The sequence below is a fragment of the Salmo salar genome, chromosome ssa15, assembly GCF_905237065.1.
Source record: "Salmo salar chromosome ssa15, Ssal_v3.1, whole genome shotgun sequence".
Classification (NCBI taxonomy): domain Eukaryota; kingdom Metazoa; phylum Chordata; class Actinopteri; order Salmoniformes; family Salmonidae; genus Salmo; species Salmo salar.
Genome location: NC_059456.1, coordinates 84,198,801 through 84,225,047, shown reverse-complemented (window position 1 = coordinate 84,225,047; position 26,247 = coordinate 84,198,801). Strand labels below are relative to the sequence as shown.

The 26,247-nt window shown below is 42.0% G+C and overlaps 1 protein-coding gene and 1 pseudogene across 1 annotated transcript; both read right to left on the bottom strand.

Moving 5' to 3' along the window:
* Positions 1–1,681: 1,681 nt before the first annotated feature.
* Positions 1,682–5,224, bottom strand: LOC106572343 (small integral membrane protein 29). Its single transcript, XM_014146385.2, has 5 exons — positions 5,075–5,224; positions 3,947–4,245; positions 3,756–3,781; positions 3,118–3,223; positions 1,682–2,445 (listed from the first exon to the last, which is right to left on the bottom strand). Exons 2-5 carry the CDS (start codon positions 4,052–4,054, stop codon positions 2,377–2,379), a joined length of 309 nt encoding a protein of 102 aa, XP_014001860.1. The 5' UTR covers positions 4,055–4,245; positions 5,075–5,224; the 3' UTR covers positions 1,682–2,376.
* Positions 5,225–9,313: 4,089 nt separating this feature from the next.
* LOC106572340 (suppressor of cytokine signaling 2-like) lies at positions 9,314–25,811 on the bottom strand (annotated as a pseudogene).
* Between the last annotated feature and the right edge of the window lie 436 nt (positions 25,812–26,247).

Sequence of the window (26,247 nt, the reverse complement as noted above, 5' to 3'; positions counted from 1 at the left end):
AGGAAGTTAAAGCTTGGTCGCAAATGGGTCTTCCAAATGGACAATGACTCCAAGCATATTTCCAAAGTTGTAGTAAAATGGCTTAAGGACAACAAAGATGGAGTGGCCATCACAAAGCCCTGCCCTCAATCCTATAGAAAATTTGTGGGGAGAACTGAAAAAGCGTGTGCCAGCAAGGAGGCCTACAAACCTGACTCAGTTACACCAGCTCTATCAGGAGGAATGGGCCAAAATTCACCCAACTTATTGTGGGAAGCTTGTAGAAGGCTACCCAAAACATTTGACCCAAGTTAAACAATTTAAAGGCAATGCTACCAAATACTAATTGAGTGTATGTAAACTTCTCACCCACTGGGAATGTGATGAAAGAAATAAAAGATTCGCTCTACTATTATTCTGACACTTCACATTCTTAAAATAAAGTTGTGATCCTAACGGACCTAAAACAGGGAATTTTTACTAGGATTAAATGTCAGGAATTGTGAAAAACTGAAATTAAATGTATTTGGCTAAGGTGTATGTAAACTTCCCACTTCAACTGTATATGTTTAATGTCCATGGGAATTAAATCATAGACTTTATAAATAGTAGAGAGTAATATGTAGCAGTTCGCATTCAGGAGAAAGTCAACTATTCATGTCAAAAGTTTCAATTCCACATTAAAATAAATGGAAATACCTGATCTACAATGCGTGTACAAAACATTATGAACACCTGCTCTTTCCATGACATCGACTGACCAGGTGAATCCAGGTGAAAGCTACGATCCCTACTGATGTCACTTGTTAAATCCACTTCAATCAGTGTAGATGAAGGGAAGGAGACAGGTTAAAGAAGGATTTTTAAGCCTGGAGACATGGATTGTGTATGTGTGCCATTCATAGGGTGAATGGGCAAGACAAAAGATTTAAGTGCCTTTGAATGGGGTATGGTAGTGGGTGCCAGGCGCACCAGTGTGTCAAGAACTGCAGCGCTGCTGAGTTCTTCACACAACAGTTTCCCGTGTATATCAAGAATGGTCCACCACCCAAAAGACATCTAGCCAACTTGACACAACTGTGGGAAGCATTTGAGTCAACATGGGCTAGCATCCCGGTGAAACGCTTGCGACACATTGCAGAGTCCATGCGCCGGCGAATAGAGGCTGTTCTGAGAAGGTGCAACTCAATATTAGGAAGGTCTTGTTAATGCTTTGTACAGTGTATATAGCTATGTTTAAATTCTTATCAAGTGGATTCCAACATACTGTACATATACATGCGCTGATAAGTTGATTGATTTCAATGGAAGCCTTCATCCTTCTCATCCTGAATACATGACATTCACAAATGCAAGGAGGAAAGGGGGGGTAAACTTAGAGCACATATAATTCATTCAAGGATGAATCACTGGTCACTTGTTTCTTTAAAGATATGGGTGGCTGAGGTTTCCTGAGTACTGTATACAGTCAGGCCTATGGCATTCTTCGAAAGAGATTCTTCTGCTAGAAGAACAATCCTCCTGGTGCCCTGTCTTCCCAACAGGACATTTTTAGGGCAGTAGTCACAGCTAAATAGTGAAGAGGAGTGGGTGGGGTAGGTTGGTTGACTAGTTACATTAATTTGCCATCTCTTCTCTCTCTATACATCCTCCTTCTGATTTCACCACCTTTTCATCATAACATACAGTATCTGTATGATGATGGTTGCTTTCATAATGGCATTCAAGGTGCCACAAACAGGGAAACAAAACAGCAACATAAGAACTAAAATTGATTGACTGCATACCTTCTGTGTAACTTCTATTACATTGAATGAGGTGCGGGACATAGTAACCTAATTTTACACCACTAAAACTAGTAGTACAACGGTAAGCATCCCACCCAAGGTCAAGGCTTCGCTAACCTCGCTGGTATACGCCTACTTAAAACAGACATTTAAGGCAAATGTAACACCAGTGTCTAGTTTGGATGGATGGCACCATCTTAGTTTCAGTAACGCCCACATTATGACACACACAAACACAGTAAAAAAAACTAAAAAAACTTGAATAAATAATCTCAAATAAATAAATGTCCACCAGTAGTTAGCCAACATGTCGTGGTTTCGGGTATGCCACAGCTTTCGGGCACAGGGGCATGGCATCAGAGGTTCACAATCACATAATAACCAACCTCCTCTTAGCTTGGAGGCTGACGCTGTACAAAGTAAATGCTCCAACAGAGATGATGATGACTGAGGAGGTGCATGATGCGGAATGCTTGACAGGCTGTTCTCCATGCTTGTCCATGCTTTTCCTAAAACCCCTTTACGTTGAATGACTGACAAATCTGGCATCTCAAGGGTTAACTCCACTGATCTGTATGTCGTCACAGATCTATGTCCTGCTCCAACACACTCATGCGTGGGTATCTTTCATCAACAGGGGACGTTGCTGCTGGTATGATCGTGCCCAACCCTTCACCACCTGCAGACACAAAGTGACATACTAGCTTTCAGATAATCTGACTGTCGCCTGAGTTTTTCTTCATTACTGTTGTATATGGCATGCATTTGAAATAAACACTGTGTGCAAATATCTTATGTGACCCACTAGGTGTGCCTAAAGCTGAATTGACTTACACCAAAGTTGGAAACGACAGCTCAAGCTCCAACAAATCCAGCTAGGGGAGTTTTCCCCACGCGGCCGATACGCAATTTATACCGAGCAGAAACGTAAAGTGATACCAAGTCGGGTGACAAGACTCTCTGGGAAAGTTAGATAGGCATCCGACGCGCGAGGGTACATAGTCGTACCGCATCTCCGCAAAATAAACCTACCTTTACATTATAGTCATTTAGCAGACACACTTATCCGGTTGACCAAGTTCTCAAATGTCTACATTCGTTAATATCTTCATTCATAAAATATTTTTAAAAGGCAGCACTGATTATCCTACAGCTCCACTTTCAGAACTGGTCTTTTATTTTTTTACAAAGCGGCTCCATTTGATACTACTACATTACATAAAAAGGCCTTTATTTATACGTAGCCAATGTCGCCATCTAGTGTTTGTAAAAGTGCCACATAGGGAAGGAGCTCAGATGTTACTGTAGTCTATCAATTGATTCATAGACAAAGACGAGGGTGAAATCATACCTTAGTATCTTCCTCTTTCCACAGCATTTCCTGTTCAACTTCATGTAATTCTTCAGAGGGGTCGTAAGTATAGACTGGAAGCAACTGGTGCCGGAGCCTGTCAATTCTGAAACACACAATAGGAAAGGACACTGTGACATGGTGACCAATGCAAGACGACCATTTTTTGACATTATTGTAAGATTTCTGTGTATTGTTCAAAAGGAATTGGCCAATTTAAAGGTGCACTATGCATAAATCACTCCACCATTTTCCGGTTGTTAAAATTATAATAGTTTGCCTAATTTCAGTTTATGTGACAAAACAAGCAGACATTGTGTAGAGAATCCTTGTACCATCTAAACTGCTGTGAAATATATTTTCCATAACCAAAAATATTTTATTTTCAGCTGTTTAAAGCTGGTGTACAGTATCAAAAGCAAAACACACAAAAACTAAAAACTTAAGGAAGGCATAGAAATAGCACCCATAGAACAGATCTACCTCTTCTTAGACTGACTTTCAATGAGAATGAAAGACCTATAACAAACATTTCTATGTGAATTTGGCCAGGTCACCCAAAAAGTTACATAATGTAGCTTTAATAAGTAACCATACACCTGCTGAGAGCAATAAGGAAGAGAATAAAAGGAAGTTACCTTCTCTTCTTGCGCACATACAGCACCTGCAATAAAAAAAAGATGACTAGTTTAGCTGGTTCAAATAAAATGCAGGAGTTGTTATGTGGTCATTTTAAAGGTTATTAAATCAAGAGCTTTAGCTCATCAAAGTAGTACTTCTTAACTGTATCACTGTAGGCCAACATGTGATGTTCCTGTTAGCCACTCACCACAGCTGCTGCTATCCCGATGAAGGTGATCAGGAAGAATGGTACCAACACGGAGCTGACTGCCACATCCCTGTCTATGGGGGCAGGGGGCTGAGTAGTGCTGTTCATTGCATATGTGTGGGTAGAGGGTGAGTCAGGGGCTGCTAGGCTGTCCCAGCCAAGCTTCGGAATCAGCAAATCCCCAGTCCGATTGAGAAGTTAGGCGGAGCAGTCCTCTCCCAGTTGTTTTTTCCTCATCCTTGTCGCTCATGTGACTTCCACATGGTCTCTCCCCTTTCACTAATCAGTGTGAAATATGCCTGAGAGGGCCAAAAGACAAAACAAGTAGAAATCACATGGTTAAGCATACGAGAAAGAGGAAAAATGGCAGAGAAATCTTCACACAAATTTGATACAGATAGATCAAAGTGCACGGAGTAAATAGTTTCACTAACAGCTAGCTATGATGGCAAGCTTTTTTATGGGGGCCTCTAATCTGCTTTCTAGCCACCCGTTTCCACATGAAACGGTAATAGTAGAGAGCATGACCCATAATTGACGTAACATTTTTGGATATGTCCTACATTTTTACCAAGTAATCATGTGGTCCACACAACAATGTCCATATTATTCACATGTGTGGGCTCGGGTAAAATGCTGCTCAGATTGGACTATCTGATTTAGCTTTAGCAAACTAATACTCAAATTTCGAGCTAAATTATTACAAATAAATTTAAAAGATTCCGATTTAGCGAATGTGCGCATCACCCAGGCCGACGCACGTGAATAGCATACATGAAATATGCTGGCCACCACTACACTTGGTTGTATGATGGCTTTGGGTGGCCAAAACCGTGTAGGTCAAACCGGGCTTAACCCGATGTTAGGTAACCTAGTAACTAGCTGTATTACTTGGCTCGTTAAAGTTGCTACGCAAGCAATGTCATGCATCGTGTGTTTAGCTTGCTGAAATGAACAGCTCCAGCTAACGTTGTCACAGACCAACCTGGTAGCGCAGCTCAATTTATTTTTCACTTTGGCGTATTGCAAGTGTCTTAGAAGAGTACCTCTGCGGATAACCATATTGCTCGCTCTAAATTATTTGTCCAATTTACCTTAATCAGGAAAGTGGTTGTAATGAACACTCACCGAACGTTACTCCTCTTTCACTTTGCAGCTAACCAGGATGAAAACATAATAGCCCTTTGATTGACAAGCCAACTCACGAAAGCAAGGAATGGGAGACGGAGGAATGCAGCCAATGAAGCGTCTCTGGAACAGAGAAGCTGAGTGCTATGCACCTGATGCGTCGGTACGTGTCGCCAAACTCATACTGTACACCATTTATTAAGGACTGTCGTATCAATTTACCAAATACTCTGGTATTTTAGTGGGCCTATTGTATGGAGGAAGAGGTAGTCCATGCAGTGAGAGGGTTGACTCTCCTTCCATGAATATAGACAGATGGAATTGCAATTACATTTTTTCTCAGAGCAACTCTTTTCCGCATCCCTCTCCCCATTAAGCTCTGCACCACCAATCCCTTCCCCTCACTAGGCCCTCGAAAACATAGCTCATGTAAACAGATGACTCTGTCTGGCACATAGGCAGCCAGTTCAATACGAAGTTCAATACCAAGAACTGCAGGCAGACACAATGAGAGAAGGCCCAGGGCGGATAATGGACCACGCTTGGTCAAATTGGGGGGGAAACAAACATGTACAGTGTGAACCATACACTAAGTAGACCATGGTGACTTATGGTAAACGTAAGAAAAAAAGATGAGTCCTTGCTCAGGTATGGAGAGGATGGACAAAGTAAAGAGCAATCATATTTGGCACTGAGAAAGTTTGTACTGGTGGGAGACCTCCACTCATGTTGGTGCTTGGGAGATGAAATCATCTTTGTACTTGTGGGTCTATGTAAACCTACATTAAGGCATGGGCATTTACTGTACATCGACTGGTTGCTCTGCTGGTTATGCGTGATTTGAACCTAGAACATTTTGATTATTTGGGCAGTTATAAAGAGCCTATCTACAGCGGAGTAAGAGCATGAACTCTGAAAAAAAGAGGTGTTTATTCAATCTATAATTTAAAAAAAATAAGAAATGTGTTTACATTAATCATACCTGCTATTTCAATAATTTACAGTGTTTTGTTCAAGGACAGTCACTTACTGGTAAGTAAGCAGTAGATAAGAATGTGTAGTAAAGCTATAAAGAACTGTAATAAAGATGTTTGATGAGACAAGAATGAATATGGCAAATTATTGTGAAAAAAGGCATGAAAAGTCATTGTTCAAAATTATCTTAACCCACCCCCTCTCTTTCTGTCTATTTTTCTCTTTCTCTCTTTTTCTGTAGTTGGGTCTTTGAGTGGGAATCCGGTGTGGGTGAGTTGTGCAGCAGCCTCCAGGAATCCTCATTCCAGGAACTGAGTCATTCAATCGGCTCAACAAATAAACACACAGACTCACTCAGACACATACACACCTCTGCCTTAGTAAAATACCATATTACTACAGCATAAGCCCCAACCTTCTCTGTGCACACTCACAGCATCTTTCTGCAATGATGTAAGCTACGAGGGGGAGATTGTTTTTGTACAATAATCAATGAATGTCCACATTGAAATTAGACACTTCACAAAGAGTCTGTGGTTGAACTGGAGTCAAACAGAAACAGGGTTAATCATTCTGGGAAAGGTAAAAGACTCCCCCACTCCCTGCAACACACGCTCTCTCTCAGTTTCTATGGTTTCCTCAAAGAGCACTGCATTTTCCCTGTCTTTATTTTCCTAGAAAGAGCGGTGAGCTCAAACTGAGCTAAGTAAACATCAAGGGATTACCGTAATTTCCGGACTATAAGCCGCAACTTTTTCCCCACGCTTTTAACGTAGCGGCTTAAACAATGACGAGGCTAATATATGGATTTTTCCCGCTTTCAATTTTTTTTTCCAAAAAAAAACACATTCTGTGACGTTGATAAGAGAATTATCTAATAAAGGTAAATGAATCAATAAACCATGATGAATTATTAGTCATACAGCATGGTTAATGAATAATCAATGTAATGATCAATGTAGTGATCGATTGTTCTGATTAGTTCCAGAAAGTCCAGGAACCACTGGAGAGGGAAAGAAATGTGTGTATGCAATTAGTATAGAGAGCAGGGGACAGATGGTAAAGGGAGTAAAACTTCAAAGGGTTCCTAACCTTGAGGGAAAGGAACAGGCTGAGCTAGATGGTGATAAACAGTGTGTGTGAAGTCAATGGGGGATGCAGGTCACCAACAGTTTGTGTGTAAATGCATGTGCGTAAGTAAGCAAGAACTATAAAATGACTGTTTTGTTATCCTGACGCCAGAACGTTCTCTGAATAAAGCTACAGAAACCTTTTGCAGAAAGCTGAGTCCTTGCCTAATTATTTAACCCATTGTCTTACAAACCTTGGGCATTAGTCAAGGCGAATTGATTATTGATTATTATCATCAAGATATAAAATTCCTTTAACAGACGTGCTCAGTTTTTTGGCGGCATGAAGCTTTCATTAGACCAATGAAATTGCCGAACGGGTTAAGGTCAAACGTCTTTTTTGTTTACTGTTTAGATTAAATCAAGCGCTCTCAAACTTCCCATCATTCTGATTACGGGAGTCATTTTGTCACCCTGATTCCTGGGGGCACAACAAAGTATTTGCAGCCACTCGACATCAGTGTAAATCGTGCATTTAAGGTGGTGCTCCGTGTTCAGCGGGAGGCTTGGATGACAAGTGGGGAGAAATCCTTCACTAAAACGGGCCGCATGCGAAAGGACTGCCCGTTCCATGATCTCGCCATCACGGTTGACAACTCCATTGTGTCCTCCTCCCAGAGTGTTAAGAACCTTGGCGTGACCCTGGACAACACCCTGTCGTTCTCCACTAACATCAAGGCGGTGACCCGATCCTGTAGGTTCATGCTCTACAACATTCGCAGAGTACGACCCTGCCTCACACAGGAAGCGGCGCAGGTCCTAATCCAGGCACTTGTCATCTCCTGTCTGGATTACTGCAACTCGCTGTTGGCTGGGCTCCCTGCCTGTGCCATTAAACCCCTACAACTCATCCAGAACGCCGCAGCCCGTCTGGTGTTCAACCTTCCCAAGTTCTCTCACGTCACCCCGCTCCTCCACTCTCTCCACTGGCTTCCAGTTGAAGCTCGCATCCGCTACAAGACCATGGTGCTTGCCTACGGAGCCGTGAAGGGAACGGCACCTCCGTACCTTCAGGCTCTGATCAGTCCCTACACCCAAACGAGGGCACAGCGCTCATCCACCTCTGGCCTGCTCGCCTCCCTACCTCTGAGGAAGCACAGTTCCCGCTCAGCCCAGTCAAAACTGTTCGCTGCTCTGGCACCCCTATGGTGGAACAAGCTCCCTCACGACGCCAGGACAGCGGAGTCAATCACCACCTTCCGGAGACACCTGAAACCCCACCTCTTTAAGGAATACCTAGGATAGGATAAAATAATCCTTCTAACCCCCCTAAAAGATTTAGATGCACTATTGTAAAGTGGCTGTTCCACTGGATATCATAAGGTGAATGCACCAATTTGTAAGTCGCTCTGGATAAGAGCGTCTGCTAAATGACTTAAATGTAAATGTAAATGAAGAGCAACTTATGGTCAAGTCTGCCAGTGGGTCCTGACAGCGTGGAGCATTGTCAAAAAATCCACTATCATCAACGGGTTTCGAAAGGCTGGACTGCTGCATGTTTAAGAGGGCTCAGCGGGGGATTTGCCTCCGGATGAAAGTGACGAGAGCGACAATGAAAACGATCCAATATCGGATGAAGCAATTCTGAGGCTATTCAACTCCGACACCGAAGGAGATGGTTTCAGTGCACAGGAGAAGGAAGATGGTGACCAATGACTTTCTTGGTAGGCTACTGTTTACTGCAAATGTTTTATTTTTTGTTACAAGCCGTGTTTCGTTAAAGCCTATTTATTTTTGTTACAAGCCGTGCTTCGTTAAAGCCTATTTATTTTTGTTACAAGCCTTCGTTAAAGCCTATTTATTTTTGTTACAAGCCGTGTTTCGTTAAAGCCTATTTATTTTTGTTACAAGCCTTCGTTAAAGCCTGTGTAAAGTTAATTTGTTTCAATGTACCGGTAGGCACCTGCGGCTTACAGACATGTGCGGCTTATTTATGTTCAAAATAATAATTTTGTAAAAATTCTGTGGGTGCGGCTTATATTCAGGTGCGCTTAATAGTCCGGAAATTACGGTAAGCAAAATACGGTTAAAATGTACTTTTGCTATTCTCAATCATTCTCAAGTGGCAGATACAGAAACAGTTATAAAATAGGCAGTTATAAAATATCAAATTTCTATGGCTTATCTAAAAAAAAATGTTTTACTTTAGCTTCTGTCACACATGAAAACAGATCAATGCCATATCCCAATGGCTCTGCCAAATGGTTGCAAATACCATAAGCGGCTCATTTACACTGTACATAAGGAGGTGTAGAAGGATTTTGGAAGTATTTTTGCTCATTTCAAGAGATGGTTATTTCAGCATCTCGAAGATCTATAAAGGAACCCCAATTTAGACCTGAAATTGAGTAACACATTGACAGTCTTAAAAAACAACTAAAAGTGTGATCAGCTGAAACTATACAACCTTGATAATGACCAAGTTACACTAAAGGATTCAGAGAAAATGGGAATGGATAGGACACTCAGATCAACCACCTTTGCAGCATAAAGACATGTCCACTATAAGACAACTAAGGCAAGACGATGGTCTGGAATCCACATCAATCAAATTCAATCCAATTTATTTATAAAGCCCTTTTCACATCAGCATAAAAAAATCCCCCATAATAAAAGCCATGGTACATCAGGTGAATTGGTTGAATACTGTATAGTGTTTTTAATGAATGTGGTCCATTATGAAATAATCTTTCTTTTATACTGTTTATAGAACAATAACAAAGCTTTTATCTATTCCCGCTTGTCATGTTCTTCTAACGGTTATTTATTTCAGCATTCCATTTCAGTACTCTCATTGTTCATTTATTTTAACTAACCTAAGATGGTGATAAGTAGGTGAATTTAGTCTCTGATACATAGCAGTTAACAGCGTTGGACCAGTAACCAAAAGGCTGCTGGTTCGAATCCCAGAGCCGACTAGGTGAAAAATCTGTCAATGATCCCTAGAACAAGGCACTTAACCCTTTTGCTCCTGTAAGTCGCTCTGGATAAGAGCGTCTGCTAAAGGACTCAAGTGTAAATGTAAAAATACATGTAGGGATTTGCTAAATTATCATCTAGGAACCAGCGTGTATACAGCTGAGAGCCAATTTTCAACACTACATTAGGACATTGATCATTGATGTCCAATTTAAGTCTAATTCAGGAATATCAAAACATCAGATGAACATTTCCTACAGCATAAAAGGGTATTCCAGCAAGAAATCATGTAGCCGCCCTGGCAAGGGTAAGTCCTGCTGACAGCGAGAATGCTGGTTAATAGTGACGCGGCAAAGGTGCTGGAGACTAGGGGAGACTTTATGGAGGGGGCGGATGAGCTTGAGCTGCAGAGTTCTTTCTACAGGGGGCGGATGAGCTTGAGCTGCAGAGTTCTTTCTACAGGGGGCGAAGGGTTTGCCCCTCCTGTTTCCTTTTGAGCCCTGAGTCTCTCCTTTTGACTGGCCAGATGCTTATAAAGTCAAGGCATAGTGCTGCACCAGATCTACAGCCCCCTCAAACCTCTGCATTCGTGGCCATGCCACAATCACAGAGTCGAAGACAAACATGCCAGTGCCATGCTCTATGCGGAGGTGTGTGGGGCCAAGGCTGGTCTTCACAGACAGGGTGAGGAGGTAGCCCTGGTAGGAGCTGTCCCACAACAGGAAAGTCCCCTCTGGAGCTTTAATCAGAACTTGTTTAGCCTGAGTAGCTGTCAGGGGGCCCCAGTACCAGCCTGAAGAACACCGAGAGAGGGGAGCATGAGCAAGAGGGAGAGGGACATGCGGCTGAAAATATTAGATTCATAAGTGTGCAATACGTTTAGGCTGGCAAATATTCTTTACATAATGTCATCTGAATTTAAATGTTAGGCTACATTCATGTCAGATATAGCAGGCTATAAAGTTTCAATTCTGCTTATTAAAAAAAAGACATTTCAATCTGTTGTAATTCAATGTAGTCTGAATATTCTAATAAAATGGAAAATGTGTTCAGAGTCCTTACACAGCAACTGAAATAGTCCATTAATCGAAATGTCGGCCTACAATAATGAAAATATGCTAACCTGACTCCCGAAGGTGAGACATGGCTCTTTGCAACCGTGCGGCATCCTCTCTTAGTCTTGACGCACTTCGACATGACTCCAGCTTGCAGTCCTTTAGCCAGATTGCGTTGAGGTATTTATCGGGGGCACTGGTCGGTATAATCATTGGGCATGACAGCAATGGAACACTTGAGGATTTGAGCATCCAATGGTTCTCAATTTGTTTGTTGACCCGAGGTCTGGTAGGAGTCACTGTCTGCTATTTTAGACACGCACTAAGAACGCAAACAGACACACAAATCATCTAAAGTGCATTCAGAAAGTATTCATTTTGTTACGTTACAGCCTTATTCTAAAATTGATTAAATAATAGTTTTTCCTCATCAATCTACACACAATACACCATAATGACAAAGCAAAAACATGTTTTTAGAAACGTTAGCAAATGTATTAAAATAAATAAAACATACCTCATTTACATAAGTATTCAGACCCTTTGCTATGAGACTCGAATTTGAGATCAAGTGCATCCTGTTTCCACTGATCATTCTTGAGATGTTTCTACAACTTGATTGGAGTCCACCTGAGGCAAATTTAATTGATTGGACATGATTTGGAAAGGCAGACACCTGTCTATATAAGGTCCCACTGTTGACAGTGCATGTCAAAGCAAAAACCAAGCCATGAGGTCGAAGGAATTGTCCGTAGAGCTCCGAGACAGGATTGTGTCGAGGCACAGATCTGGGGAAAGGTACCAAAACATTTCTGCAGCATTGAAGGTCCCCAAGAACACATTGGCCTTTATCATTCTTCAATGGAAAAAGTTTGGAACCACCAAGACTCGTCCTAGAGCTGGCCGCACTGAGCAATCGGGGGAGAAGGGCCTTAGTCAGGGAAGTGACCAAGAATCCGATGGTCACTCTGACAGAGCTCCAGAGTTCCTCTGTGAATATGGGAAAACCTTCCAGATGGACAACCATCTCTGCAGCACTCCACCAATCAGGCCTTTATGGTAGAGTGGCCAGACGGAAGACAATCCTCAGTAAACGGCACATTACAGCCCGCTTGGAGAATACCAAAAGGCACCTAAAGACTCTAAGACCACGAGAAACCAGATTCTCTGGTCTGATGAAACCAAGATTGAAGTCTTTGTCCTGAATGTCAATTGTCACATCTGGAGGAAACCTGGCACCATCCCTACAGTGAAGCACGGCGGTGGTAGCATCATGCTGTGCGGATGTTTTTCAGCGGCAAGGACTGCGAGACTAGTCAGGATCGAGGGAAAGCACAGAGAGATCCTTGATGGAAACCTGCTCCAGAGTGCTCAGGACCTCAGATGGGGCAAAGGTTCACCTTCCAACAGGACAACGACCCTAAGCACACAGCCAAGACAACGCATGAGTGGCTTCGGGACAATTCTCTGAATGTCCTTGAGTGGCCCAGCCAGAGCTCAGGACTTGAACCTGATCGAACATCTCTGGAGAGACCCGAAAATAGCTGTGCCATCCAACCTGACAGAGTTTGAGAGGATCTGCAGAGAAGAACAGGAGAAATTCCCCAAATACAGGTGTGCCAAGCTTGTCGCATCATACCCAATAAGACTCAGGCTGTAATCGCTGCCAAAAGGTGCTTCAACAAAGTAGTGAGTAAAGGGTCTGAATACTTATGTAAATTTAATATTTACATACATTTTTTTATACAGTGGCTTGCAAAAGTATTCACCCCCCTTGGCATTTTTCCTATTTTGTTGCCTTACAATCTGGAATTAAAATAGATTTTTACCACTTTGAAGATGCAAAATATTCTTATTGTGAAACAAACAAGAAATAAGACAAAAAAACTGAAAACTTAAGCATGCATAACTATTACCCCCCGATATAATTATTATTTACATTTTTTATAAACATAATACAAATAAATTAAAATGGTTATGGAACACAACCACCATCTCGACCCTAACCGCTATGTCTCATACTATGTTGATCAAGTGGGTAATGGGTTACCCGGCTATCATGGATCCGGAGGTATATTTCGTAACCTCTTTAGGATGGTTTTACCGTTTATGAAGAGAGGCCTCAGCATAGCCAAACCCCATTTTAAAATCAGCGGCTAAAAATATAGTAAGTGAGGTTGTAGCCAATGCTATGACCCACCAGATGCCGAGCATCAAGAAGGCTCGGGGCTTATGATGTTGTCTCGAAGACCAAAAAAGAGACCTCTGGGTATAAGGCGCAGGCCTGCCGCTAAAAAGCGGAGGTTAACCGTTAAAAGAAACTCAGTAACTCAAAGACGTGGTAAAGTGAGGAGGTCTGGACCAAAAACGGCAAAAAGAATACTCTGAAGTATTTTCTAAAAGAACAAGCAACATGTCTCTTTTACGCCGCATGTCCTCTGAAGCTATAAAGACAGAGCTCGATCTTTTCACGGCCCCCTTAACCCAACATTCAATAGATAGGTCCAGTTATGTGGAGATAGCCCCACTCTCTGCCATTACCGACAACGGTCCTATAGATTTTTTCATACCAGGCCATGGTGACAACTATCTGGACCTCAACAACACCTTGGTGCATTTACGTCTAAAAGTGACCAAAAGAGATGGTACTAATATTGCAAACGATGCCAAAGTGAGTCTCATTAATTACCCCTTGGCCACCATCTTCTCCCAAGTGAATGTGACTTTGGGTGAACGCCTAATCAGTCAAAGCAGTGCCACATACCCCTATAGGGCCATCATGGAGTGTTTACTCAACTACTCCGAAGACACTCTCAAGACACAATTTAGCGCCGGGCTATTTAGCAAGGATACTGCAGGAGTCTCTATGGAATCGATAGACCATTCCACTGTTGCAAACAAAGGACTGGAGGCACGCGCGCTCGCTACTGTGCCGAATCTCGAGAGTTTCATCTGCTAGGGCCTATACACTGACATTTTCTTTCAAGAACGTTTACTCTTAAATTCGGTTGATTTAAGACTAAAATTAACCAGGGCTAAGGATGAGTTTTGTCTGATGTCTGCCCAAGACGGTGACTTTAGTTTAAAGGTTTTGGGGGCAACGCTTTTTATTTAAAAAAGTGTCTGTATCTCCGGCAGTTCGTCTGGGTCACACACAGGCTTTGATGAAAGGAAATGCCCTTTACCCTCTCCAAAGAATTACTATGAAAACCTTTAGCATACCTGTGGGCAGTAGAATCTGCAGTCAAGAAAACCTTTTTCTAGGCCCTTTAACCCGCTACGTGGTTGTAAGATTGGTTGATCACGCCTCTAATACGGGCAGCTTACATAAAAACCCATTTAATTTTCAACACTTCAATGCAGAGTATGTAGCTCTCTGTCAGGACGGACGTCAGGTCCCTGCTAAGGCTTTCCAACCGCAATTTAATAACAACATATCTGTGCAAGAATTTTACAATCTATTCCTGGCTACCGGGAGGCATCTAAAAGATCTCTCTTTACCTATTGACAGAAATGATTTTGCAGAGGGTTACACATTGTATGCTTTCAATTTATCCCCTGATGATGACACCTCAGGAAACCTGTCAGTGGTGTCCCAAGGTAACCTCAGGCTGGAAATGCGTTTCCGTACACGTTTAGCCTGTACAGTTAGCATGATTGTTTATGCATGCTCTGATTCAATCTTGGAAGTGAATGCCCGAAGACAGGTCTTAGTGGATTATTATTAAGGATCGTTGAGCAAAGACATGAATACCCAAGAGTTGGAAGGGCTCATGACCCGCTTGATTGGAAAACAATTTTATGGAGTGTGGGCTTGTGATGAATTACCTATTGAGAAATGGCCTGAGCGGCCGGCCATGTTTATTGTCAATACCCATCCTAAAACACATGCCGGTTGAACATTGGATAGCTGTAACACTAGAAGATGAAGGAGGAAGAAAAATCTCAACTTTTTTTGATTCCTACGGCGTTCCCCCCGGTTTTTCACATTTTCCCAAATCTATTAAAGAATCTTTGACCAAAAACGGATTAAAGATCTACTTCAGCATCAAACAAGTGCAAGATAACCTTTCCACTACATGTGGTCAACTCTGTGTATTCTACCTATGCCAAAGAGCCCGTGGAGTTTCTTTTGAAGATGTTATGTCTCATTATAATGATGATTTAATAAGTAATGATACCGTTGTAGCTTGTTTTGTTAGAAAATATCAAAAGTGTTCAAATATGTGTCCTTTAAGACCGTGTATTCAAGGTGTATGCTCACATCAAATGTTTCAAGAATGCCACAAATGTTAATTTGCTTAATTTTTTAAATAACATTTATTGAATTTAATCATAGTCGTTCAAAAGTCATTCAAAAGTCATTCAAAAGTCTAACCACCCCGAGAGATCGGGATTAGTTCATGGGGGTAAATGAGTCATCATCATCCCCTTCATAGGGGGGAGGGGTTGTTGGGACATCTTTAGGGGTGCTGTAGCTCGGTGAAGGTTTTTGTTTTAAAGCTTGAATCTAGTGACGAAGCTTATGGTTGGGTACCCCCGAGAGGGGAATGTTGAGGATTGCCAGTGTAACAGTGTAGGTTCCGTCCCTCTCTTCGCCCCAACCCGGGCTCGAACCAGGGACCCTTGCACACATCAACAACTGACACCCCACGAAGCATCGTTACCCATCGCGCCACAAAAGCCGTGGCCCTTGTTGATGTGTGCAAGGGGAAACCCTACTTCAAGTCTCAGAGAGAGTGACATCACTGATTGAAATGCTATTAGCGCGCACCACCGCTAACTAACTAGCCATTTCACATCGGTTACACTCACCCCCCTTTGACCTCCTCCTTTTCCGCAGCAACCAATGATTTGGGTCAACAGCATCAATGTAACAGTGTAGGTTCCGTCCCTCTCTTCGCCCCAACCCGGGCTCGAACCAGGGACCCAGGTTCGAAGCATCGTTACCCATCGCGCCACAAAAGCCGTGGCCCTTGTTGATGTGTGCAAGGGGAAACCCTACTTCAAGTCTCAGAGAGAGTGACATCACTGATTGAAATGCTATTAGCGCGCACCACCGCTAACTAACTAGCCATTTCACATCGGTTACACTCACCCCCCTTTGACCTCCTCCTTTTCCGCAGCAACCAATGATTCGGGTCAACAGCATCAATGTAACAGTTTCAATCAGTGACGTCACTGATTGAAATGCTATTAGCGCGCACCACCGCTAACTAACTAGCCATTTCACATCGGTTACACCAGGGCTTTAAGAAACTGACGCCACCCTGGTGGTCTTCTGTCATCAGCAACCTTGTGGGCTGCCGTGGTACTTTTAAGCAAGTCAAGCATATGTGAACCCTTGACAACAGCGCCCTGAAGGATAAACTCTCCTTTGTCATTCCAAGTAACGGTCCCCTTTGAGTCTTTTATCTTGTTCATAATGTATCTAACATTTTTCCTGTTACGTGCCGGAACATGTCAACATGTCATGCATAACATTATCTTCAACACGCATTTGATCTTCAGCCGGTAAGATCGCCGGTACAGGCATTACAGGGGCTTGGGTCTCTCTAGGCGCGTCATCTTTTAAAGGTTCCTGTAGGGAAAGCGTTAAACGGTTGGTATCTCTCTCACCTTGTTTTACCAAGGCCAAATACCTTTGCAAGAGGTTTGTGTATTTTTGGACCTTATCATAGGGGTCCAATCCTTTTCGGTTCAAAATATCCTTCATGGCTGTATCCAAATCATTTTCCGCTGTTTGTCTGATATTTTCAGGACCCTGCATTTGTTTTTTTAGTCTATCCAACTCTTGTTGAGGCACCAAGTATATTTTATTTGCCATCACACTATGTGTTCAACCCCCACGTCTGGCAGCAATAAGGCTGGTGATGAAGGGCACAGCTATAGTTAGCAACGGCAGAAGAAAACCCCCCAGACTGTTGTAGGCTGTGTCTTTTCTTTTGAAGACTGGCTCTTTTATTGGCAAAGAGTTTGATCGTGGTCTTTTGTCTCTTTAATTTTTTTAATTGGGTCAGGGTGAGTGGAATGCGCCCTTTGAGAAGATTTAAAGCAATCTCACATAGGGTTAATATGAGATCTGAAGAACAGTGACCCAAGATGGCCTTCCATTCTTTAGCTGTAGCCCCAACTAGGCTTCTCAAGAGGGGCAGGTTTCTTTTTAAACGCAGCGACATAGCGGTTACTTTTTAGGAATGTACACAGCCGGCCACTCCCACGGGAACAGGCCGGTTTGGAGCCTCAGGTGTTCTGGAGTATTTGCTTTTAAATCCACGATTAAATAAGAAAATGGCGCTTTGGTAGCGTCCTCATAGCTCTCCATAAAGTAGGATTTCCTTCCCGGATACATCTGCTGAGCTAGAGTGTCAATTTGTAGTTTGTCTCTAGGGTTTTTGAACAAAACCATGTAATTGGCGTTCAAACTAATGGTACGGCTGTTTTTATCTTGGTGAAACACATTCTGCACCAAGTAAAGCACGGACAGGTTTCTATGATGAGTATATTGGGTAAAAGAGCTTGTGCAATTTCAGGATGTTCGCTACCTGCAAATAGCATATCGTCCAAAACCAGCAGATTGTTTTTATGAGGAGGTAAAAGTTCATCATCAGACAGGGATTCAGGTATTCCTTCAACAAACTTGATTTTTATTTTCTTCAACAATCCATCATACAAAAGGTTGATAACACAAATAACACCACACAATATTGTCAGGCTTCTGAGATAACACATGTTCAGAATTCTCTAAAATACTTTTTACAAAACAAGTTTTACGACTGTTGGAGGGGCCTGCGATTAAGGCCGAAAATGGTAGTTGCAACCGGGGGTCAAAACCTTCTACAGCAGCCATTATATCTTAAGCTTTAAGACACACTGGGGCTTGCAGCATAAGTCAGTAGCCAAAGGGCAATGTGGTCCCGTTAGGTAAAAGCAGTCTCTTGTCATAGACTACCCTGAATCTTTTAGTAAGTGGGGCAATCCTGAGATGGAAGCCCTTTTTATCCCTAACAATTTTTTGTAGGAGCTCAAAATCTCCAAGTCACTATTCCGATCGTTTATGAACCCCTCGACCAAGCTTGTGATTGATTCCAAGTTTACACGCGGGGCATTTTCGTAGTTTTGAGTCACGCCTTTGGCTTTCAACACCACGTGATTGTCTTTAGTCCTAAAAGCATAGCTTTTGGGCCCACAGGAGGACCATTCTGTGATATGGTCACCATCTTTGAGTTCACTTGTTAAACCACCCAGATAGTTGCTAAGTGGGGGGCTCCAGTCACCCTGTTTGCTTACATAGACCACAGAGTCTGTGTCATGGTAAAGAACCCACCTCTGAAAGCTGCTCCATGAGGGCGTACAGTTCAAGTCGGCCATAGGCCGTGGTAAATGCTGCAAGAAACACATTTACATTACCCCGGGGTAGAACCCACTTCTTGTTATGTCTCCATTGCACCAGGGCAATGTCTTGACTCAAAAATGAAAAATGTGACATTTCGTATTGTTCCGAAAAAACAAATTCCAAAGATTCTTCGGGGTCTTTAATGATCGACGTTGTTAGCATATCGCATCTCTGCGAAAGCTTCCCCCATAGCGAGTTTAAGTACAATTTCGACACATTTCGTTTGGTCTTGTTGACCTCTATTCTGTCCAGGTCAAGAAGTATGCCTTCTCTGTCGTGATAGTCTTGAATGTACTTGTCTTTGCTCTCTTGATCTGTGACCGATGCCGGATAGCCTGAAGCCATTTTCTTGCATCTCAAGAAGGTCTTGATGTACTCTTTAAAAAGAGTGTCTGATTTCCTGGAAAAGTTCCACACTTCAAAGATTTTGGCCACACAATACCCCATCTCCAGAGCCTTAGAGAATTCAACCGTGACCCATACTCCTGTCAGGGCTCTTTCCTGATCTGAGTGATCACAAGGCTTTTCCAGGTTGTTGTTTTCACTGCAGGTGCGACATAGGGGAAAGAAAAGTTTTCCTTGAGGTCCCTTGTAAGGCAACACTGTTATAAACAAACCCCTAGGAGGGTAGACAGTTGCTTTGATCAGACCAAAATAGTTTTGGGGTAAGTCAAAGTTGCGGTGAATAATTTCAGGATGCCCCATAGGATAGCATGAGGAACTCATTACATGAGGATAAAGAGATGTAAAATCTACATATCCTATTGTCTCGTCTGGTTGCGCTACATACCGCAAGGTCAAAGCATTGGTACGGCCTCCATACAAGGCCTGTCGTGGTTCCAAGGGTTCTGATGTGTCAAAGCTGAAAAGGAAAGCTCGAACATGAAGATCAGACTTTTTGAGTGCGATCCACTCATGCTCCCACATAACATTCACTTTCAAACCGTAAGTAGCCTGTAAAGATTCCAATTTGTCTTGAAACTCTTGGTACATTTCCCCAAAAGTATTTTGGGTTAGGACACGCATGGCCTGTGGCTCAAAACAAGATTTACAACCATGGAAGAAACAACCGTTGTACTCAAACACGGTCTCAACACCGTCAATCTGTGTGTATCCATCTATATGATAAGCCCCAAACGCCTTCTCACCCCTATTCAAAGCATGTTGAATAAAAATGTCTTTATCCTGGGTCAAGTACTCCAACCACTGAATGGAGCCACTAGAGTATGACTTGAATTGGCGTCGGTAGTTGTCAGGTGAGGGGATAGCTATAGATGCTGTAGGTAGAAAGTGTGTACGATAGGTTTTCATGCATGCCGATGCAATAGTTGTACAACTCCAGGGGTCAATGCCTGCATCTTTGATTACCTCTTCTCTGAATCTGAGGCATCCTTCACGAAGTATAACTACATCGTTGTCACAGTATGACTCCATCTCTTTGTGGAAATCAAAAGTGCTGTGACATACTGTCTCGTACCATGTTATGAATCTCTCTCGCTCTTTGGGAGACATTTGATCACACCCGTACATTTCGGGTCTCGGATAAGAGCCAATATAATGTAGATTCTCCTCAGATGTAAAAAAATGGGGAAACCAACCTTTCACAGAGTTCTCAAAACCCAAGGCCTCAGGCATTTGAGCCAATCTCATGGGTAAGAAGCTTAAACTGTCAATGTATCTCTGGTTGAAAGCGGGGTCTACAAAACACAAGATTTTACTACCTTGAGCTATGACACTGGGTGCAACGCCTTGCTGTATCAGAGGGTTCAAAAGAAGGTATGAATCATATGCTCTAGAATTGTGCGCTATAAATGTGAAGTTTCTGTACTGGGGTTTTCTGAAGTGTTTTAGAAAGAGGAGTGCACAATTGTGTCCCTCTGCTGACCACTTATCACCCTTGAAAGTCAGGGTAGATACAAAAATAGGCAAATGAACCCCCGATTGTTGATTAGTCTCAAAATCATAAAAAACGTATTTCTCTGAATGTTCATCTTCAGCCAAGGGTTGAATATAACGTTCGTGTGGCACTTCTTGAACCACTTCAGAGTCTCTGCTTTTTAAAGGCCCTTTACAGATTGGGCAATGTATGATTCCACACACGAGGTTTAGGGCTGTCTATTTTAAGGTTGTAATTGCAATGGCATTTTGGACATTTCTTGTTAATGTCACAACTGCTTACAGATTTACAGACCTTGGGGTGCCATGTTTCAATTTTGTGTTTTTCGTAACAGTAGGCTGAACGACATGTCTTGTGACAATCCTCACAGGGTGTCAGGTTTAAGGGCTGCATCGGACAATTTTCATCCAGACATACGTAACAGTTATAACGGCACGAGTGCCCCCCCTTTCGGGTGTAGCCGGTATGACAGGCTGGACACATAAGGTGCGCCTAAAAACGCGCAGATGTTGGTAACAGCATAATAATGGTCGTTTTGCACATAAAAGTACAGAATCTGAGTATGAGGTTTTGGGTTGTTTTGGAATTTCAAGAGAGCTGCATTAGCTCTACTGTGGTACAAAACCACAATCTTGATGTTCAGAAAGTTTTCAAATTTTAAATATCCTTACAATACTTCTCCAAATCTAATATATTATTTTCACTAACTCACCTTCAGAAAGCTCCATTAGGACGGATTCACAGATGATCTTTTAGCTGTCCGGGGGTGCTAACTCTTCGGGGCTGTTGGCCTGATGTCTGGAGTTGCGCTTTTGTCTGTCGTACAGAATGGCTATTATCTGTTTCCCTAGCCTCGCTCCGAGGTCGTGTCTCTAACGAGAAATATTCTGTAATGAGCTTACAGAGCGGGGGTGCCGTTTTTTCAGGCGACATCCTGTATGCATAAAAGGGTCATATAAAGTACCCACGAATGTCTAGAGACCCAAAAACCATATCTCGACATATTCTGTATGCAAGTACTGTATTTATGCTTCATAGCACCGCTTGGGGGTGTCCGTTGTAAATGTATATCCCGGGGTGGGGGGACCGTTAGTATTTGCGCTGATTAGAAATAACATGTGTTTTAAACCGTAGGAGGTTGTCTAGACAAGATATATTCTGACTGGGCTGTTTGACTTTTTAGGCCCCACATCCTTGGGGGTGAGATAAATACGCATTTGAAAGGCTTGTGTGGTAATAAAATCGAAAGTGCCCAAGCCCCATTGAAGAGACGCACACAATCCTAAACAAACTCACACACACTTTTTCTGGTTTCAAAAGCCACCCATGCAGAGACACAAACCCCCACCCCCTATTTGTTTTGAAACACACACACACCTACACTCCCGCACACGCACACACACCCCCGCGCACGCACAAGTCTTTCAGGAATCCTTTTGGGACAGGCTTGTGGATGGCTTGAAAATGCACCGCCCCTTCGTTAAAGGTGAGATACAGCTTTAAAACCATTTATTTAATTCATAATATTTAGTACAGACCATTTTAAACATGTTTAAGTAATTATTACATGTTTACTGCGCAATATTGAAACAGGCAATAATGTTTTTTATGTATAAACAATGTTTGTACAGCAGGTCAGCCACCATTACCGGGCACATGTAATGTAGGAAAGACATGTTGTTGTAGGAAAGACTATTCGTATGAAATAAGACATTGCATTTCTTTGCGACAGACCGGGGCGAGAGAGAAATGACAGATTCCCGTTCGTTAAGGGGTAGCATTAATACCCTTTATTTAATTGTAAATCTTTAGTACAGACCTTTTAAAAAAACATTTTACTGTTCCTTTCTTACAGACAAAGGCCCCCAGGTTATAGGGTTGTCACTGACCCCACCCACTGTCTGTTTCCAATTCTCCCGTGTCAAGACTCCGTAAGTTTTCACTCCATGGATAGATCAAACATCTTGCATGTAGAGTCTGTGTATGTCTTAAGGATAGAAGCGGCCAGCAACGTAATTGTTCACGATTTTGGAAAAGACTGTCCAGCTTATTCATCAGGGTTATGAATATAGGGTAATCAATCCATTTAAAGCTAAACACAGGCATAAAAAAGTTGACATCCTTGCAGGCTTTGGGAAATACATATGAACTGACAGACTTTGTTGCATGTGTACTATCAAATTGTTCACATGGTAAAATTGTCTTTTTGGAGTCGGGACTATAAGCCATTGAAGAGATCCTTATGGCTTTCAAATCATTGCGCCCACCCACAAGCTCTTCCAATGCATAGCCTGGCACGTTTGTACCACTCAGGGCCTGTTCAATTTGACAGAGTGCTAGCCGTATCTTAAGCCATTCTCTCATACGCAGTGCAGGAGAAAAACTCCCGGGTTTTGCTTGATAAAGGGGGCTGGGGCCGCTGTCTGTGAAAATCTTCACAGTTGAATATGTAAGTCATATGGCCATCACTGGTATCCAAAAACGCTTTAAAACATTCTGGGGCCTCACCCAAAAGATCCTCGATGCTTTTATCATTGGGTTCGCGACAAGAGGCGCATAGTACCCCGAGAATTGGCTTAGGAAACATAATTTTCTGTTTAATGTTCAGGGTTTTATTTTTAAAATCTTGTTTAGTGTTCTGTGTTGTTCTGGGTCTTATTTATAAGTCGTCTGCCTCCAACACAATCCCCCCCCCCCACATTCCTACTTTATAGACAACAACCCTAAGAGCTATAAAATAGGTGGGGTGTGGGGTCATCCTCTTTGAAATGTTCAAACACAACCCCCCAGTTCAACGAGGTCCCTACACATCAATCATCATGACAACTTCAAAGGAATAGATGCAATATAGATATAAAATAACACACACTCTAACACGTGACAGAACAGGATGCAACTATATGGCCCTAACCACGTGACACCTTCCCGCCATCATGTCCTGACCAGATGTAGGCGCCATCTGGACATAGGGTCATAAATCAGGATTTTGACCGATGCCGTCTACTTTATTCTCTCTCCCACACATACAACTATCTGTAAGGTCCCTCAGTCGAGCAGTGAATTTCAAACACATATTCAACCACAAAGACCAGGGAGGTTTTCTAATGCCTCTCAAAGAAGGGCAGACATTGAATATCCCTTTGATAATAGTGAAGTTATTAAATACACTTTGGATGGTGTATCAATACACCCAGTCACTACAAAAATAAAGGCGTCCTTCCTAACTCAGTTGCCGGAGAGGAAGGAAACAACTTGGGGATTTTACCATGAGGCCAATGGTGACTTTAAAACAGTTACAGAGTTTAATGGCTGTGATAGGAGAAAATTGAGGATCGATCAACAACATTCAAGTTACTACACAATACTAACCTAATTGACAGTGTGTAAAGAAGGAAGCCTGTACAGAATAGAAATATTCCAAAACATGCATCCTGCTTGCAACAAGGCACTAATGTTGTACTGCAAAAAAAATATGGCAAAGCAATTAACGTTTTGTCCTAAATACAAAATGTTAAGTTTGGGGCAAATCCAATACAACACATTACTGAGTACCACTCTCCATGTCGTCAAACATAGTGGTGGCTGCATCGTGTTATGACTATGCTTGTAATCGTTAAGGACTGGGGTGTTTTTAAGGATAAAAAAATTAACGGTTTCCAACAGACACTGGGAGATTAATCCACCTTTCAGCAGGACAATAACCTAAAACACAAGCCAAATCTACACTGGAGTTGTTTACCAATAAGACAGTGAATTTTCCTCTTAGAGACTTACCCAGGAAGACTCACAGCTGTGATCACTGCCAAAGGTGATTCTAACATGTATTTACTCAGGGGGTTGAATACTTATCTAATCAAGATATATTAGTGTTTTATTTTTCATAAATGTTTTACAAATGTTCAAAAAAAAATCCGCTTTGACATTAGTATTGTGTGTAGATCGTTGACAAAATGTAAATTAAATCAATTTGAATCCCACTTTGTAAAAACTAAATGTGTAAAAAGTCAAGGGGTGTGAATACTCCCTAAAGGCACTGTACATGCGTCCTACATGTGTCCTAATAATTCCACTCACTATATTGAATAGTATGGTCGTTGGACAAATCTTAGACTAAACTTGTAGGCTAACATACATACATACATACATACATACATACATACATACATACATACATACATACATACATACATACATGCATACATACATACATACATACATACATAGTCCTATATATCGGCATTTGAAAGTGTGCTATTTCTCACCTACTAAGTGCGTTCTTGGAAGACCCCAAAGGGCCAACCCAATATTTTTTTTATAAGTAACTAAATCTCATTGTTCTGTGGTTCAACCCTTGAAATAGCCTACTCAGAAGATCTTCTCTAACTCCTAGAACCAAATGACAACTTTTCACGTTTTTCACAGTTTATTTCAACGTTTCACAATTTTACATGAAAATTGTGTAGTTTGCGAAACGGTTAGGCTGGATACATAGGCTCTATATAGCCTACATTGTCAATTGGCAATATAGAACATGCTTACGAATATACTAATGAATATTCTGCGTAAAGTGTGATGGGATTGAACTGGAAGAGTATTCATGTTAATGCTGCAAACAAAATATTATGCTGAATCTCAACTCACGTCTTCTTGAGGCATGAAGCCATGTCCTGTCATAGAAATCGCATGGCAGTTACTCCTGTTTGGCCAACATACATTCAATAACACAGAAGATATATGTTTGGCTGCTACAACTGATCATTAATTTTACCTGCACTGGTTGAACAGGTCATGTCCTCCGAAATTCATGATTGAAGCCTTGAGCGGACACAACGATGGAAAGATCTGGTCTGGAGCGCTTGTTTTGTTTCCTGCTGTATAATCAGAACATTTCACGAATATAATCAACAAATAATCCACAATGTTCCCCACGAGCTGCCGTCTAAACGCACGACTTGACCCTCTATCAGTCTGTACCAGTAGGGGTCTGGGCGCTTAGTTTTTTATTTTTTACAATGTTTCCTTCTCTAGTTGTAATTGTTGATCGAGCGCACGTCTTTCCAGGAACATTCCCAGAAAGACCGGTCACGTGTGTGTGATTTGGTCTGGCACCGTTCCAGCAATCCATGGCACAGACAATGAAGTCATCCACAGTGGAGCGAACGGAAAAGGGTTTCGGCCCCACTGACAGGTGCATTCCGTAAAATGTGCGATATGACTTTACATCATAGCTCGGAATAGTGGCAATAACATGCTTACAATGCATAGCCTATTTACTCATAATGAAAACATTATTTGTAAATTGGCCAGATCTCTTTAATTTCAGTAGGCTATAATGCTATTCTTTTTTCATGGTAATAGGCCTATACCATAGGCTATTTTGTGCTTGTATATAGAGGATAAACACGACTTGGAAGCCAGTGGGGGGAGCCATATGAGGATGGGCTCATTGTAATGGCTGGAATGGAGTATTCTAATGGAGTAGAACATGTGGTTTCCGTATGTTTTATACCATTGAAGACAATACAATGAGCCTGTCCTCATAACTCCTCCCATCAGCCTTCTTTGGTACCTAAAGGTTTGTTTATCTTATTTGAGGGTTGGAACAGGATCCTTGCCATATTATTTGTTACAAAACCCTCTTTTTATTGCCTACTTGCTTTTTTCTATGTTTTTTTTTATGAAAAAAAAAAACATAAAAAATTAATGCCAAATTCAAGGTTGATAAATTCCAACGTTGGCGTGGATTTGAACGTACAGTACAATCAAATCTGTGCATAAAATGTCTCCGTGGTAGAGGCGTC

Coding starts and splice junctions, on each gene's coding strand:
- LOC106572343 (XM_014146385.2), bottom strand. CDS start 4,054: ATGAACAGCACTACTCAGCCCCCTGCCCCCATAGACAGGGATGTGGCA. Junction 3,224..3,755: donor TATGTGCGCAAGAAGAGAAG/GTAACTTCCTTT, acceptor TGTGTGTTTCAG/AATTGACAGGCTCCGGCACC. Junction 2,446..3,117: donor GGAAAGAGGAAGATACTAAG/GTATGATTTCAC, acceptor TTGTGTCTGCAG/GTGGTGAAGGGTTGGGCACG.